The 17,801-nt window shown below is 37.3% G+C and overlaps 1 protein-coding gene across 1 annotated transcript in view; it reads left to right on the top strand.

Moving 5' to 3' along the window:
- Positions 1-1,039: 1,039 nt before the first annotated feature.
- Positions 1,040-17,801, top strand: part of LOC124166428 (ATP-dependent DNA helicase PIF1-like) — a 137,542-nt gene continuing 120,780 nt past the window's right edge. The window contains exon 1 of the mRNA XM_046543960.1: positions 1,040-2,488. Coding sequence (XP_046399916.1) covers positions 1,040-2,488 — 1,449 coding nt within the window. The remainder of the gene's footprint in view (positions 2,489-17,801) is intronic.

Genomic DNA, 17,801 nt, shown 5'->3' on the forward strand with positions numbered 1-17,801 from the left:
GAACGGCGTTATTTTCGGAGAGCTAATTTACATTCTTTACGTGATAGAGTTTCAGAAGCGTGGCCTTCCCCACGCACACATCGCTTTTCGCGTCGCCGGAGGCGGCCCGACGCAATCAGCTGAGATAGATTCTTTCGTTAGGGCCACCATTCCACCGAGAGAGGAGGCGAATGGCCGACTTCACACGTTGGTCCTTCAGCATATGATACACGGACCATGCGGCATTAATAACCCGAATGCACCATGCATGGACAGGGAAACCGGGAAATGCTCGAAGCGGTACCCACGGTCGGCAAACGAAGTCACTCACGCCGACCGGAGAGGGTTCATTCTTTACCGTAGACCTTGCGATAGGACCGTCGAGATGGGAAGGAACCGGGTCGTCACGGATGAGTGGATCGTACCTTACAATCCTGCAGTTCTCCTCCTAATGGAATGCCACTGTAACCTCGAAGTGGCCACGAGTCAAAGAGTAGTCAAGTATTTGTTTAAATATATAAACAAGGGACCAGACCGCGCGAGAGTAGCGATCGTAGAGGACCAGACGATGGACGAAGTTGAAAACTACGCCAACCTCCGATACATCAGTGCCTGCGAGGCCTTATGGCGTATATTAGAATATGACGTCAGTTGCCGGGAACCGACCGTGTTAAATTTACCAATCCATCTCCCTCAGCAGGATAACGTTATATTCCGTCCAGGACAGGAGAGGGAGGCGCTTCAGAGAAGCAAATCCAAGTTGACGTTGTATTTGAATAGGCCGGAAGATCCAGAATTCACGCCGTTGACGTTGATAGATTTTTACGAACAGTACGTAGTGGATACGACCGCTAAGCCAGGAAGCATTCCTTTCGACGATGGAAATCATTTCATCAGCAAGCGACAGCGTGGAAGCAGCGTAGCTCGAATTCGGTGGCTCTCCCCTACGCTGGGGGAATTGTTTTTTCTAAGAATGCTCCTGGCGCGATTCCCGTGTAGAAATTACGAGGAGTTGCGCACCGTAGACGCCGTTACCTACGGATCCTTTCAAGAAGCGGCAATGGCAAGAGGGTTGCTCGACGAACTTGACGAATACGGACACGCGCTAGAAGAGGCTGCGACTTTCAAGACGGGAAGAGCCCTGCGACAACTCTTCTTCGCCGTAATTATGTTTGGTGCTCCCGCAGCCGTTCTTTGGGAAAGATTTAAGGGCCCCCTGAGCGAGGACTACGCGGGACGTTTAGACGAAAGAGCGGCCTATCATCACGCCCTATGCGATATAGATCACATGCTTCGTCCTCACGGAAGATGTTTGAGGGACATGGGTCTTCCTGAGGTCGAAGACGTAACTACGGAACTCGGTCGAGAAGAGGTACGATGGAATCCCGAGGACGCCGCCAGGGCAGTTGAGGAGTGGCGTCCCAAGCTGACCGAGGAACAGCTTAGCGTTGTCGACGCCGTAATCACCGCCGTTAGGAATGTTCAGATGAGGGATAGAGTATTTTTTATTGATGGGCCAAGCGGGACGGGGAAAACCGTGGTTTTAAATCACCTGACGGCTAGGATGCGTGCAGAGGGCGCCATCGTGTTATGCACAGCCTCAACGGGAATAGCTGCTTTGAATCACCAAGGGGGTATCACCGCGCATTCAATGTTTCAATTACCGCTAGAGACGGACGACCCGAATGCACCGTGCGGCATTACCGGAGGGAGCCAGAGGGCCGATCTCATACGTAGGGCTTCGCTAATCATTTGGGATGAGGCGCCCATGTCACATAAAAACACAATAAACATTCTCGACCGATCATTGAGGGATATTTGTCAGGTGGGAGCGGCGTTCGGGGGGAAAGTTGTAGTGCTAGCCGGCGATTTCAGACAAATACCGCCTATTATTCCAGATGGGTCAAAGGCCGACATAATCGACGCTTCCCTTAAGTCATCCGTATTATGGCCTATCATTATTAAGAAAAAACTCCGTTCCATTCTTCGCTCTCGAGACGATCGTGCGTACTCGAAGTTCGTTCTTGCTGTCGGGGAAGATAGAGTCCCAACCGTAGCGATGGGGGAATATCAAACTATTCCTCTCGGTAGTATTTCATTCACAACATCATTGCAGGAGCTTATAGATTTCGTGTATCCCGCTGATGTTTTATGTAATCCAGCCCTATGCTGTAACCGCGCCATTCTGTCGGGGACTAATCATAACATCTCGGAAATAAATAGATTCGTATTGGACATGATACCGGGAGAAATTGTGCGCCTGTGCAGTGCCGATAGCACACCACCGTGCGCGGGGGCGGTGGATAATACACTAATTCACACGGACGTTCTCAATGCTATAAGTCACTCGGGTGTCCCTGACCACATTCTAGAGTTGAAGGTTGGCTGCGTGGCCATATTGATTAGAAACATCAGCTTTGAAGATCGTTTAGTTAACGGGACGAAAGTTATCATAGAGAAAATATCCCGGCGATTCATTGAAGCTAGGATTCCGAATGCGACAGACACGGTAATGATCCCTAGAATACCTTTTAAATTTGCCGTTTCAAATTCAGGGATAGAAATGATCCGTAAACAATTTCCTTTGAAAGTGGCGTACGGAGTCACTATAAATAAGTCTCAAGGCCAGACCCTGGAAAAAGTAGGCGTCGATTTGAGGAGTGATGTATTTTCTCACGGTCAGTTGTACGTTGCTCTAGGCCGCGTTAGATCAGTGAACGACGTGAAAGTCATAGTAACCGAAAACAGAGTAAGTAATGATAGGGCCCACACAATTAATATCGTTATGAAAGAACTATTAGATACATGAACACGATAGTTACGTTTGTCCGGGAAAAACATGTATTTTTTTAAAAAGTTCACTCAAATAGAAACAAAACAACGACGCTAACATTTTATGGTCACGGTGACTATTTCCTCGCGTAATTCACGGTTTAAAAATGCTTTTAACAGAAATAATATAGAATTCAAGTAATCGGGAACCGGTGTCCAATGAAGGCGTCGCAGTAAATGTATGCCAATGAAAATTTATTCATTCCTGGCAAAGACCAAAGTAGTATTGTTTTCTCCCATGGGAAATAGTATATAGCCTTGGGAAGGTCTCGAAGAGCAGAAGACAGAAGTAAAAATTTTTGTAATTGAAGAAAGAACATTGAAAGAGTGCCCTCATTCTGCCCGTATCATCCTCGAAGATTTCGTACGAGAAAAAAGAAGACCATCCACCTGCGTATTCACTATCCGAATCCATAAACATGCGCTGCGCTGAGTTGTGTAGGATTGCTACGAGAAGTACGAGAATGCCTTCCATGTCTACGCTTTGAGGTGCTTAGGGTGACCTTATCCTCGCTCGAAAGAGTTGGTCACCAAGAAGATTGTAGAGTAGGGACATGTGAAGGCCGAGTACTGGCCATAGGGATAGGGTGTGAGATGACCCTACGTGCCTTCCATCGTAATCGTTCTATATTTTACGGAGACCCATTAGGACGCTGTGAACGGCTGGTCTCCGGCGTAGGGGGGAGAAGGCACCACGGGTGTTTCCACCGCAGAGAGAGAGAGAGAGGTATCCAAGAAGATTGAAGACTAGGGAAATGGGGGGGATAAGTTTCGTAATTCGTAGGTAGAAACAGTAGTCGTTTTCATTTAAAAAATACAAAAACCCAAAAAAATGAAAAAACTAAAATACAAAAATAGTATATTAATTTTTTAGTATTGCATGTTGTTTGATCAAAATGAACTTTGTTTTTCCATCACATTATTTCATTATTTCCGTATAACTTTGAAAACTTCGAAGTTCCGCATGACTGGAGGTCAATTTTTTTTCAACACACTATGAAGAAATAGTGATTAATGCATGTTATGGAAAACAGAAACCAAAATCAAAATTAAATTCAAACCGGTATTATGGAAAATTAATAATTGTAGAGTAGAAAATATATTAGTACACCATATGATGTATGTCGACTCTCTAATAAGAAGCACCTAGCATGATATATTATTGCACGGGCTCCAAGAGGAGATTTTTTGGAGTACGGTGTTATTAATTTTATTTACATTATATCAACTTACTTATCCCCGGTATGACTTAAGTAATATGATTTTGACATTAACTGAAATGCGTGGAAGTTCCGCATTGCTGGTGGTGAATACATACTTATTCAGAGCAAGAATGATTATTATTTTATGCATGTAATAAAAAAGGAAAAAAATTAAAATTTCTTGCACAGGACTGTGGAGTTGTGTTATCATGTGGATGAGTAAAGAATTCTGCTGCAATATTTGATTGTATCTATCTTATCATGATTGTTAATCAGCAAAGTATTTTTAGGGTAATGGGGCCTGTCTCGAAGGCCTCTTAATTATGGTGGCAGTAGGGCGTCAATGATTGGGGATCCTGTCAGTTGGTGAAACAGAAGGGGTCTGCAATCATTGGCGCGATGGACCGGCCATCGGTATTCATATTCATTTGTTTGAATGCTGGAAACGGGTTCCTAACGAGCTGTTTGTGGTACCTCACGGGTCAGCATGGAAAACCACAGTTAACCGAAAGAATTTCTAATGAAGAAGCAGGATCAATTTCAACAATTTTAAATTTATTGGTACTACCGGTTTCGCTGGTACCAATATATTTAAAATTGTGAAAATTGCTCCTTCTTCTTCATTGTGTTCCGTTTCCACTCCATTTCGCCTAATACCTAAGATTATATTCGTAAGATATTCTGTCTAAAAAAACCGAACTCGATCGTTGTACATAGAATCTGGAAGCTATATTATGTATTCAGGTCTTACTATTTTTGCCATTCCTCACATGAGATAGTTCTATTTGAAACACATCCTTAAATATATTCGTGTCCTAACTCCCATAAACATTAAATTACTACAAAATGGACCCTTTCAACATTTTCAGCGTGTCATGCGATACACATTCACCTTTTTCTACCCGTTTCGGTGACTTTTTATGAGAATACTTGAATGGCTTATGGACTCAATACTAGATCTCATATGACACTACCATGTCCAAATACCCTGTACACACACGCTTGATATATTCAAGCATTATCGACTCGTTGGATATATTAAAGCTGCAAATTCATTGATGACTTATTGATTGACACAAATTCACAGCCCAAACTACCGGGCCGATCGAGATGAAATTTTCGGTGGTGAAACTAAAAAAAAGTTCATCGGGAGGAAAAATCTCAAAATCCCGAAAAGTGCGATACATTTCGATATATATCGATTTTAATTAACATGGCAGCCTTATGGGACTAAAACTCTTTCCTTAATTACGACTAAACTTGGCGTCTCAGGGTAATCGTCTCCCATTGACGTAAACAAGATTTTTTGGTCGATTTTTTGGTACCTTCGTTTTTCGTCGAACTCTTTCGATCTAGGTCGAAATAATTTTTGAAAATCGACAATGCTTTTCTTATGGACCAACTTTGGAATTTTTTTTGACCCACTTGCAAAAATAGTACGTCGTTCGCCGCCTAATACGTTGATTCTTATTTTTTACCTGATTTTTTGGCTTTATCGGAACTAACGTATGTCGAATAGATTCCGAGTTATTAGCATTATCGAAATAACATTGTCGAGATAGGACGATCGATAAATATCGATTTGAGAGCTGGCGCTTCAAAATTAGGCTATTCAGCTCAAAAAAGCATGCCTACAAACGTACCTTCGGTACGTCCAGGTTTTCATTTTTATTTAGATTTCGTAATATTTAACGAGTTATTTCATTCCGAAATTTTCCCAAATTATTTTCTTGAACCCGCGGCAATCGCCGCCATTCCTCCCCGCCAAGCGGGCGGTGGTCCGTCTCCGGAAGAAATACACGCATTTCCCTATCCCATTCATGTATTTAGGCGGGTGAAATTTGCGGAGGGCTGACAGGACTATACCCAGTAAAGCCTCACGGCATAACTTTTTAAAGTATTGATTTTTTCATTACGAAACCAGTATCGCATAGGCGACACTCATTTGTTATGTATACGGATTTTGCATTGACATGGGCCCATGCTTTAGAAGGTGACTTTGCTGCTATGGTGAAACGGAAATGCGCATAACTTCCAAAGTATTTCACCTAAGCCTATGAAATTTGGCGAAACGGTACATCATTGTATTTTGCATTTGACCATATAAAATAAAGTCCAGTACTGGTCATTACTTTCGATATATATCGAAACTACGTTTTCTTGGATTTTATCGAAAGCTAATAACTTATTGGAATACTCATCTCCGGGGATAGTTGTGCCGGTATAACATGTGAACCGACTAACCAATGGAAAAAAAAACAAATGACATGCGTATTTCCGAGAACCTATGTCAGTATAATCGAATTATTCGATTCGATTATTTTAACTGATATGAATATTGAGATAACTTGACAAGTTTTTGTGGTAGATGAATGAAATTTGGTAAATTGGTACATATTGGTATTCCTCATAATGGAATGTGGAAATATGTTTTGCATGTAGTCCCATATTCGATATATATCGAATCTGCTTTTTCTTAAAATATATCGAATTGCTATAACACATACGATTCGGCATCTACGGGCATATGTGCAATGGTAATAGATAGTGGATGACCATACAATGAATTTCGAATCAATAGCTATGAGCATTTTGCCGTACAGATGTCAGTGTAATCGAACGTTCGATTCGATTATAATAAATAATTGGAATATTGACATAACTTGACAAGTATTTGAGGTAGACAAATGAAATTTGGTAAATGGGTACATATTGGTATTTGGCATAATACAAGGGGGATAAAAGCTATGTATGTCGTCTCACATTCGATATAAATCGAATCTGCGTTTTCTTCAAATGTATCGAATATCTATTCTACGTATAAATTAAGCATTCACGGGCCAAGTTATGATGGTAATAGATAGTGGATGACCATAGAATGATATTCGAATCAATAGCTATGAGATTGTTACCAAAGAAATGTCAGTATAATCGAAGTTCGATTCGATTATTATATGAAATACGAATATTGACATAACTTTAGATTTATTTGAGGTAGGTGAATGAAATTTGGTAAATGGGTACAGATTGGTATTTGGCATAATACACAGGGGATATACGTTTCGTATGTCGTCTGACATTCGATATATATCGAATCTGCGTTTTCTTCAAATTTATCGAATTGCTATATCACATAGTATTTTGCATCCACGGTTATAGCTGTGATGGTAATAGATAGTATATGACGATAGAATGAAATTCGAATCAATAGATATGAGATTTTTACCATACAGATGTCAGTATAATCGAAGTTTAATTCGATTATTATATGAAATACGAGTTTTGACATAACTTGAGAAGTATTTCAGGTAGATGAATGAAATTTGGTAAATAAGTACATATTGGTATTTGACATAATGCACAGGGTTCATACCTTTTGTATGTTGCCTCACATTCGATATATATCGAATCTGCGTTTTCTTCAAATGTATCGAATTGCTATACTACGTAAAATTAAGCATCCACGGGCATAGTTGTGATGGTAATAGATAGTGGATGACCATAGAATGAAATTTGAATCAAAAGGTATGAGCATTTTGCCGTACAGATGTCAGTGTTATCGAACGTTCGATTCGATTATAATAAGAAATAGGAGTATTGACATAACTTGAGAAGTATTGCAGGTAGATGAATGAATTTTGGTAAATGGGTACATATTGGTTTTTGGCATAATGCAAGGTGATATACGTTTTGTATTTCGTCTCACATTCGATATATATCGAATCTGCGTTTTCTTATAATATATCGAATTGCTATAACACATACGAATCGGCATCCACGGAAATATGTGCGATGGTAATAGATAGTGGATGACAATAGAATGAAATTCGAATCAATAGGTATGAGCATTTTGCCGTACAGATGTCAGTGTTATCGAACGTTCGATTCGGTTATAATAAGAAATAGGAGTATTGACATAACTTGAGAAGTATTGCAGGTAGATGAATGAAATTTGGTAAATGGGTACATATTGGTAATCAGCATAATTCACAGTGGATATACGTTTTGTGTATCGTCTCACATTCGATATATATCGAATCTGCGTTTTCTTCAAATGTATGGAATTGCTATACTACGTATAAATTAAGCATCCACGGGCATAGTTGTGATGGAAATAGATAGTGGATGACAATAGAATGAAATTCGAATTAATAGGTATGAGCATTTTGCCGTGCAGATGTCAGTTTTATCGAACGTTCGATTCGATTATAATAAGGAATAGGAGTATTGACATAACTTGAGAAGTATTGCAGGTAGATGAATGAAATTTGGTAAATGGGTACATATTGGTAATCAGCATAATTCACAGTGGATATACGTTTTGTATATCGTCTCACATTAGATATATATCGAATCTGCGTTTTCTTCAAATGTATCGAATTGCTATACTACGTATAAAATAAGCATCCATGGGCATAGTTGTGAGGGAAATAGATAGTGGATGACCATAGAATGAAATTCAAAGCAATAGCTATGACATTTTTACCATACAGTTGTCAGTATAATCGAAGTTCAATTCGATTATTATATGAAATACGAATATTGACATAACATGAGAATTATTTGAGGTAGATGAATGAAATTTGGTGAATGGGTACATATTGGTATTTGGCATAATGCAAGGTGATATACGTTTTGTATGTCGTTTCACATTCGATATATATCGAATCTGCTTTTTCTTCAAATGTATCGAATTGCTATACTACGTAAAAATTAAGCATCCACGGGCATAGTTGTGATAGTAATAGATAGTGGATGACCATAGAATGAAATTCAAAGCAATAGGTATGAGATTTTTACCAAACAGTTGTCAGTATAACCGAAGTTCAATTCAATTATTATATGAAATACGAGTATTGACATAACTTGAGAATTATTTGAGGGATATGAATGAAATTTGGTAAATAGGTACATGATGGTATTTGGCATAATGCACAGGGGATATACGTTTAGTATGTAGTGTCACATTCGATGTATATCGTATCTGCGTTTCCTTTAAATGTATCAAATTTCTATACCACATAATAAATAGTATCCACGGGCATAGTTGAGAAGGTTTATAGGTAGTAAATGAATAGAATGAATCGCTATGGATATGTTGATGAAAGTATGACTAGATTTGCGTATTTTTCAATACAGATGTCACTTTTTTCATAAGTTCGTTTCGGTTATTGTAGCATATATTCAAATTGACATATCTTCACAACTATTTAAGGTAGACCAATGAAATTTGGAATGTGAGTACTTATTATTATTCCACTTTCTGCTAAATAGTAAAATAATGAAGCTAATGGGCTAACTTTCGGTTAACATTGAGTATCCGTTTTGATGAAATATATCAAAGATCTTTAACTTGACGTGGTGGATCTCTCGAACTTTTCAACTACTTATGGACCCAAGACACAACTACTTATGACACTACTCTAACTATATACCCTTCACTAACACGCTTGAAGAATTCAAGCATTATATACTCGTTACATATATAAAAGCTGCAAATTGGTTTATCACTGACTCATTGATACAAATTTACAGCCCAAACTGCCGAGTCGATCGAGATGAAATTTTCGGTGGTAAAACTAAAAAAATATTCATCGGGAGAATAAATCTGAAAATTCCAAAAAATGCGATACTTTTCGATATATATCGAGTTGAATTAACATGGCAGCCTTATGGGACTAAAACGTTTTCCTTAATATCGTCATAACTAAGCGTCTCAGGGCAATCGCCTCCCCCTGACGTAAACTAGATTTTTTGGTCAATTTTTTGGTACCTTCGTTTTTCGTCGAACTCTTTCGATCACTGTCGAAATAATTTTTGAAAATCGACAATGCTTTTCTTATGGACCAACTTTTGAATTTTTTTGACCCACTTGCAAATGTAGTAGGACCGTCGCCGCCTAATACAATTTATCTAATTTTTTACCTGATTTTTTGGCTATCTCGGAATTTTCGTATGTCGAATAGATTCCGAGTTATTAGCATTATCGAAATAACATTGTCGAGATAGGACGATCGATAAATATCGATTTGAGAGCTGGCGCTTAAAAATTAGGCTATTCAGCTCAAAAAAGCATGCCTACAAACGTACCTTCGGTACGTCCAGGTTTTCATTTTTATTTAGATTTCGTAATATTTAACGAGTTATTTCATTCCGAATTTTTCCCAAATTATTTTCTTGAGCCCGCGGCAATCGCCGCCATTCCTCTCCGCCAAACGGGCAGTGGTCGGTGCCCGTAAGATATACACGCATTTCCTTATCTCATACGTGCATGTATACGGATGAAATTTGGAGAGGGCTAACATGGTTATGATCCCAGTAAAGCCTCACCGCCTAACTTTTTTGAGTATTGATTTTTTCATTACGTATTCGGTATCGCATATGCAACAGTCATTTGTTATATATTGGGATTTCCCATTGACATTGGCCATAGGCTTAGAAGGTGAATTTACTGCAACGGTGTAACGGAAAAGAGCATAACTTCCAAAGTATTTCACCTAGGCCAATGAAATTTGGCGAATAGGTACATCATTGTATTATTATTATGACCATATAAAATTTAGTCCAATAATGTCCATCACTTTCGATATATATCGAACCTACGTTTTCTTTAATTCTATCGAATGTTAATAACTATTTGAAATACATATCTTGAGAGTTACTTATGCCGGCATAACATGTGAACCGACCAACCAATGGAAAAAAACAAATGACATGCGTATTTCCGAGAACCTATGTCAGTATAATCGAATTATTCGATTCGATTATTTTAACTAAAATGAATATTGAGATAACTTCACAAGTTTTTGTGGTAGATGAATGAAATTTGGTAAATTGGTACATATTAGTATTCCTCATAATGGAATGTGGAAATATGTTTTGCATGTAGTCCCATATTCGATATATATCGAATCTGCGTTTTCTTAAAATATATCGAATTGCTATAACACATACGATTCGGCATCCACGGGCATATGTGCAATGGTAACAAATAGTGGATGACCATAGAATGAGTTTCGAATCAATAGCAATGAGCATTTTGCCGTACAGATGTCAGTGTAATCGAACGTTCGATTCGATTATAATAAGAAATTGGCATATTGACATTACTTGAGAAGTATTTGAAGTAGATGAATGAAATTTGGTAAATGGTTACATATTGGTATTTGGCATAATGCACAGGGGATATACGTTTTGTATGTCGTCTCACATTCGATATATATCGAATCTGCGTTTTTTTCAAATGTATCGAATTGCTATACTTTGAAAAATTAAGCATCCACGGGCATAGTTGTTATGGTATAAGATATAGAATAACCATAGAATGAATTTCGAATCCGTGCCTACGAGAATTTTGCCGTAAAGATGTCAGTGTAATCGAAAGTTCGATTCGATAATAATAAGAAATTGGCATATTGACATAACTTGAGAAGTATTTGAAGAATATGAATGAAATTTGGTAAATGGGTACATATTGGTAGTCCAAATAACGGGCAGGGGAAATACGTTTGTTATGTCGTCTCACATTCGATACATATCGAATCTGCGTTTTCTTCAAAGGTATCGAATTGAATTACCACGTAAAAATTAAGCATCCACGGGCATAGTTTTTATGGTAATAGAGAGTGCATGACCATAGAATAACATTCGATACAATAGCTATGAGATTTTAACCATACAGATGTCAGTATAATCGAAAGTTCGATTCGATTATTATCTGAAATACGAATATTGACATAACTTGAGAAATATTTGAAGTAGATGAATGAAATTTGATAAATGTGTACATATTGGTATTCCACATAACGCGAAGGGGAAATACGTTTTGTATGTTGTTTCAAATTCGATATATATTGAATCGGCGTTTCCTTAAAATGTATCGAATAGCTATATCACATAAAATTTTGCATCCATGGGCATAGTTGTGATGGTAATAGATATTATATGACCATAGAACGAACTTTAATCAAGTGCGATGAGTATTTTACTGTGAAGATATCAGTATAATCGTAAGTTTGATTCGATTATTACAGCAAACACGTTTATTGATATAACATGAGAATATTTTGAGGTAGATGAATGAAATTTAGTAAATGGGTACATATCGGTATTCCACAAAACTTACTGGGGAAATACGTTTTGTTTGTCTACTGACTTTCGATATATATCGAATCCACTTTTCCTTTAAATATATCGAAAACTTATATCACATAGAATTTAGCATCCACGGGCAAAGTTGTGATGGAAATAGATATTTGATGACCATCAAACAAAACTCTAACCAATAGCGATGAGTATTTCACTGTACAGATGTCAGTATAATCGTAAGTTCGATTCGATTATTACGGCAAATACGTATATTACTATAACTTGATAAGTTTTTCAGGTAGATCAAAGAAATATGGTGAATGGGTACATATTGGTATTCCTCTTACTGCACATATGAAATATGTTTTGTATGTAATCTCTCATTCGACATTTATCGAATCTGCGTTTCCTTAAAATGTATCGAATTGCTACACCACGTAGAATTTAGCAGCCACGAGCATAGTTTAGAAGGTTATAGATAGTGAATGGATAGAATGAATAGAAATGAGTAACATACTGAAAATATGAAATCATTTGCCTGTTTTTATATACAAATGTAACTTTACTCATAAGTTCGATTCCATTATTGTAGCAAATAATCAAATTGACATATCTTCAAAACTATTTCAGTTAGAACAATGATATTTGTAGTGTGGGTACGTGTTGGTATGCCACTTACTTCCCAATAGAAAACAATGAAGATAATGGGCTAACTGTCGATAAATATCGATTATGCGTTTTCATAATTTACGTCGAATTACTTCAACTTGACATGGTGGAATTTTCGAACTTTTTACCAACTTATTGACCCAAGACTAGGCTACACGTGACACTATAATTTCTCAACACCCTTTACACACCTGCTTGATATATTCAAGCATTATATACTCGTTACATATATAAAAGCTGCAATGTCATTGATCACTTATTCATTGATACAAATTCGCAGCCCAAACTGCCGGGCCGATCGAGATGAAATTTTCGGTGGTAAAACTAAAAAAAAATTCATCGGGAGGAAAAATCTGAAAATTCCAAAAAGTGCGATACTTTTCGATATATATCGAGTTGAATTAACATGGCAGCCTTATGGGATTAAAACTCTTTCCTTAATATCGTCGCGAATAAAAAGCCCAGAGACATCTTCTCCTTTTGACGAAAACTAGATTTTTTGGTCGATTTTTTGATACCTTAGTTTTCAATCGATCTCTCTCGATCACGGTCGAAATAATTTTTGAAAATCGACAATGCTTTTCTTATGGACCAACTTTGGAATTTTTTTTGACCCACTTGCAAAAGTAGTAGGACCGTCGCCGCCTAATACAATTTATCTAATTTTTTACCTGATTTTTTGGCTATCTCGGAATTTTCGTATGTCGAATAGATTCCGAGTTATTAGCATTATCGAAATAACATTGTCGAGATAGGACGATCGATAAATATCGATTTGAGAGCTGGCGCTTCAAAATTAGGCTATTCAGCTCGAAAAAGCATGCCTACAAACGTACCTCCGGTACGTCCAGGTTTTCATTTTTAATTAGGTTTCGTAATATTTAATGAATTATTTCGTTCCGAAATTTTCCCAAATTATTTTATTGAGCCCGCGGCAATCGCCGCCATTCCTCGCCGCCAAACGGGCGGTGGTCGGTCTCCGGAAGAATTACACGCATTTCCCTATCCCATTAATGTATTTAGGCGGGTGAAATTTGCGGAGGGCTAACATAGGTCTATACCCAGTAAAGCCTCACGGCATAACTTTTTAAAGTATTGATTTTTTCATTACGTATTCGGTATCGCATGTACAACAGTCATTTGTTATATATACGGATTTCCCATTGACATTGGCCATAGGCTTAGAAGGTGAATTTACTGCAATGGTGTAATGGAAAAGAGCATAACTTCCAAAGTATTTCACCTAGGCCTATGAAATTTGGCAGATAGGTACATCATTGTATTGTTATTATGACCACATAAAACTTAGTCCAATAATCGCCATCACTTTCGATATATATCGAACCTACGTTTTCTTTAATTCTATCGAATGTTAATAACTTATTGGAATACTCATCTCCGGGGGAAAGTTGTGCCGGCATTACATGTAAAAACGACCAACCAATTGAAAAAAAAACAGATGACATGGATATTACAGAGAACCGGTGTCAGTATAATCGATTTTCGATTCGATTATTATAACTAAAATGAATATTGAGATAACTTTATAAGTATTTGCGGTAGATGAATGAAATTTGGTAAATTGGTACATATTGGTATTGCTCATAATTTAATGGGGAAATTTGTTTTGTATGTAGCCCCTTATTCGATATATATCGAATCTGCGGTTTCTTAAAATATATCGAATTGCTATAACACATACGATTCGGCATCCAGGGGCATATATGCGATGTTAATAGATAGTGGATGACCATAGAATGATTTTCGAATCAATAGCTATGAGCATTTTGCCGCACATATGTCAGTGTAATCGAACGTTCGATTCGATTATAACAAGAAATAGGAATATTGACATAAGTTGGGATGTATTTGAGGTAGATGAATGAAATTTGGTAAATGGGTAGATATTGGTATTTGGCATCATGCAAAGGAGATATACGTTTTGTATTTTGTCTCACATTCGATATATATCGAATCTGCGTTTTCTTAAAATATATCGAATTGCTATAACACATACGATTTGGCATCCACGGGCATATGCGCGATGGTAATAGATAATGGATGACCATAGAATGAATTTCGAATCAATAGCTTTGAGCATTTTGCCACACATATGTCAGTAAAATCGAACGTTCGATTCGATTATAACAAGAAATAGTAATATTGACATAACTTGAGAAGTGTTTGAGGTAGATGAATGAAATTTGGTAAATGGGTACATATTGGTATTTGGCATAATGAACAGGGGATATACGTTTTGTATGTCGTCTCACATTCGATATATATCGACCCTGCGTTTTCTGCAAATGTATCGAATTGCTATACTACGTAAAAATTATGCATCCACGGGCATAGTTGTGATTGAAATAGATAGTGGATCACCATAGAATGAAATTAGAAGAAATAAATATGAGAATTTTACCATACAGATGTCATTATAATCGAAGTTCGAATAGATTATTATATGAAATACGAATATTGACATAACTTGATAATTATTTGAGATACATGAATGAAATTTGGGGAATGGGTACATATTGGTATTCCTCATAACGCACAGGGGAAATACGTTTTGTATGTCGTCTCACATTCGATATCTATCGAATCCGCTTTTCATTAAAATATATCGAATTGCAATATCACAAAGTATTTAGCATCCACGGGCATAGTTGTGATGGTAATAGATATTTGATGACCATAGAACGCAACTTTAATCAATAGCAATGGGTATTTCACTGTACCGATGTCAGTATAATCGTAAGTTCGATTCGATTAATATCGCAAATACGAATATTGATATAACTTGATAAGTATTTCCGGTAGATCAAAGAAATTTGGTAAATGGGTACATATTGGTATTTATCATTATGCCAAGGGGAAATACGTTTTGTATGTAGCCTCACATTCGATATATATCGAATCTTCGTTTCCTTAAAATGTATCGATTTGCTATACCACGTAGGTTTTGGCATCCACGGGCATAGTTGAGAATGTGAGAGATAGTGGATGATCATAGCATGAATATTAATCAATATCTCTGAGCATTTTACTTTATGTATGTAAGTATATTGGAAATATCGATTCGATTATTATAACAAATACGAATATTGACATAACTTGAAAAGTATTTGAGGTAGATGAATGAAATTTGGTAAATGAGTAAATATTGGTATTCTTCAAAATGCACATAGGACATATGTTTTGTATTTAGTCTCTCATTCGATATATATCGAAAATGCGATTACTTAAGGTGTATCACATTGCTTTACAACATAATATTTTGTATCCACGGGCATATTCGAGAAGGTTTATAGATAATGGATGAATAGAATGAATCCGTATGGATATTTTGATGAAGGTATGAATAGATTTGTGTATTTTTCAATACAGATGTCACTTTATTCATAAGTTCGATTCGATTATTGTAGCAAATATGCAAATTGACATATCTTAATAACTATTTCAGTTAGAGGTATGAAATTTCGTGTGTGAGTACATATTAGTATTCCACTTGCTTTCAAATAGAAATTAATGAAGACTATGGGCCAAGTTCCAATTAATATCAAATATGAGTTTTCATAAAATTTATCGACTGGCTTTACCTTTGACATGGTGAATTTCTCATACTTTTCAACAACTTATGGACCCAGGACCAGGCCACCATTCACACCACCATATCTCCTTACCCACCACGACACGCTTGAAGAATTCAAGCGATAAAATACTCGTTGGATATATTAAAGCTGCAATCGGATTGATCACTGACTGATTCATCATAATTCCCAGCCCAAACTGCCGAGTCGATCGAGTTGAAATTTTCGGTGGTAAAAGTAAAAAAAAATTCATCGGGAGGAAAAATCTCAAAATTCCAAAAAGTGCGATACTTTTCGATATATATCGAGTTGAATTAACATGGCAGCCTTATGGGACTAAAACTATTTCCTTAATTACGACATAACTAGGCGTCTCAGGGTAATCGTCTCCCCTTGACGTAAACTAGATATTTTGGTCGATTTTTTGATACCTTGGTTTTTCGTCGATCTCTCTCGATCACGGTCGAAATAATTTTTAAAAATCGACAATGCTTTTCTTATGGACCAACTTTGGAATTTTTTTTGACCCACTTGCAAAATTAGTGGGACGTTCGCCGCCTAATACGTTTTTTCTTATTTTTTACCTTATTTTTTGGCTATCTCGGAAAATTCGTATGTCGAATAGATTCCGAGTTATTAGCATTATCGAAATAACATTGTCGAGATAGGACGATCGATAAATATCGATTTGAGAGCTGGCGCTTCAAAATTAGGCTATTCAGCTCAAAAAAGCATGCCTACAAACGTACCTCCGGTACGTCCAGGTTTTCATTTTTATTTAGATTTCGTAATATTTAACGAGTTATTTCGTTCCGAATTTTTCCCAAATTATTTTCTTGAGCCCGCGGCAATCGCCGCCATTCCTCCCCGCAAAGCGGGCGGTGGTCGGTCTCCGGAAGAAATACACGCATTTCCCTATCCCATTCATGTATTTAGGCGGGTGAAATTTGCGGAGGGCTGACAGAACTATACCCAGTAAAGCCTCACGGCATAACTTTTTAAAGTATTGATTTTTTTTATTATGAAACCAGTATCGCATAGGCGACACTCATTTGTTATGTATACGGATTTTGCATTGACATGGGCCCATGCTTTAGAAGGTGACTTTGCTGCTATGGTGAAACGGAAATGCGCATAACTTCCAAAGTATTTCACCTAAGCCTATGAAATTTGGCGAAACGGTACATCATTGTATTGTGCATTTGACCATATAAAATGTAGTCCAGTACTGGTCATTACTTTCGATATATATCGAAACTACGTTTTCTTGGATTTTATCGAATGCTAATAACTTATTGGAATACTCAACTCCGGGGATAGTTGTGCCGGCATAACATGTGAACCGACCAACCAATGGGAAAAAAACAAATGACATGCGTATTTCCGAGAACCTATGTCAGTATAATCGAATTATTCGATTCGATCATTTTAACTAAAA

Source organism: Ischnura elegans, chromosome 10, assembly GCF_921293095.1.
Source record: "Ischnura elegans chromosome 10, ioIscEleg1.1, whole genome shotgun sequence".
In the NCBI taxonomy this organism is placed as follows: domain Eukaryota; kingdom Metazoa; phylum Arthropoda; class Insecta; order Odonata; family Coenagrionidae; genus Ischnura; species Ischnura elegans.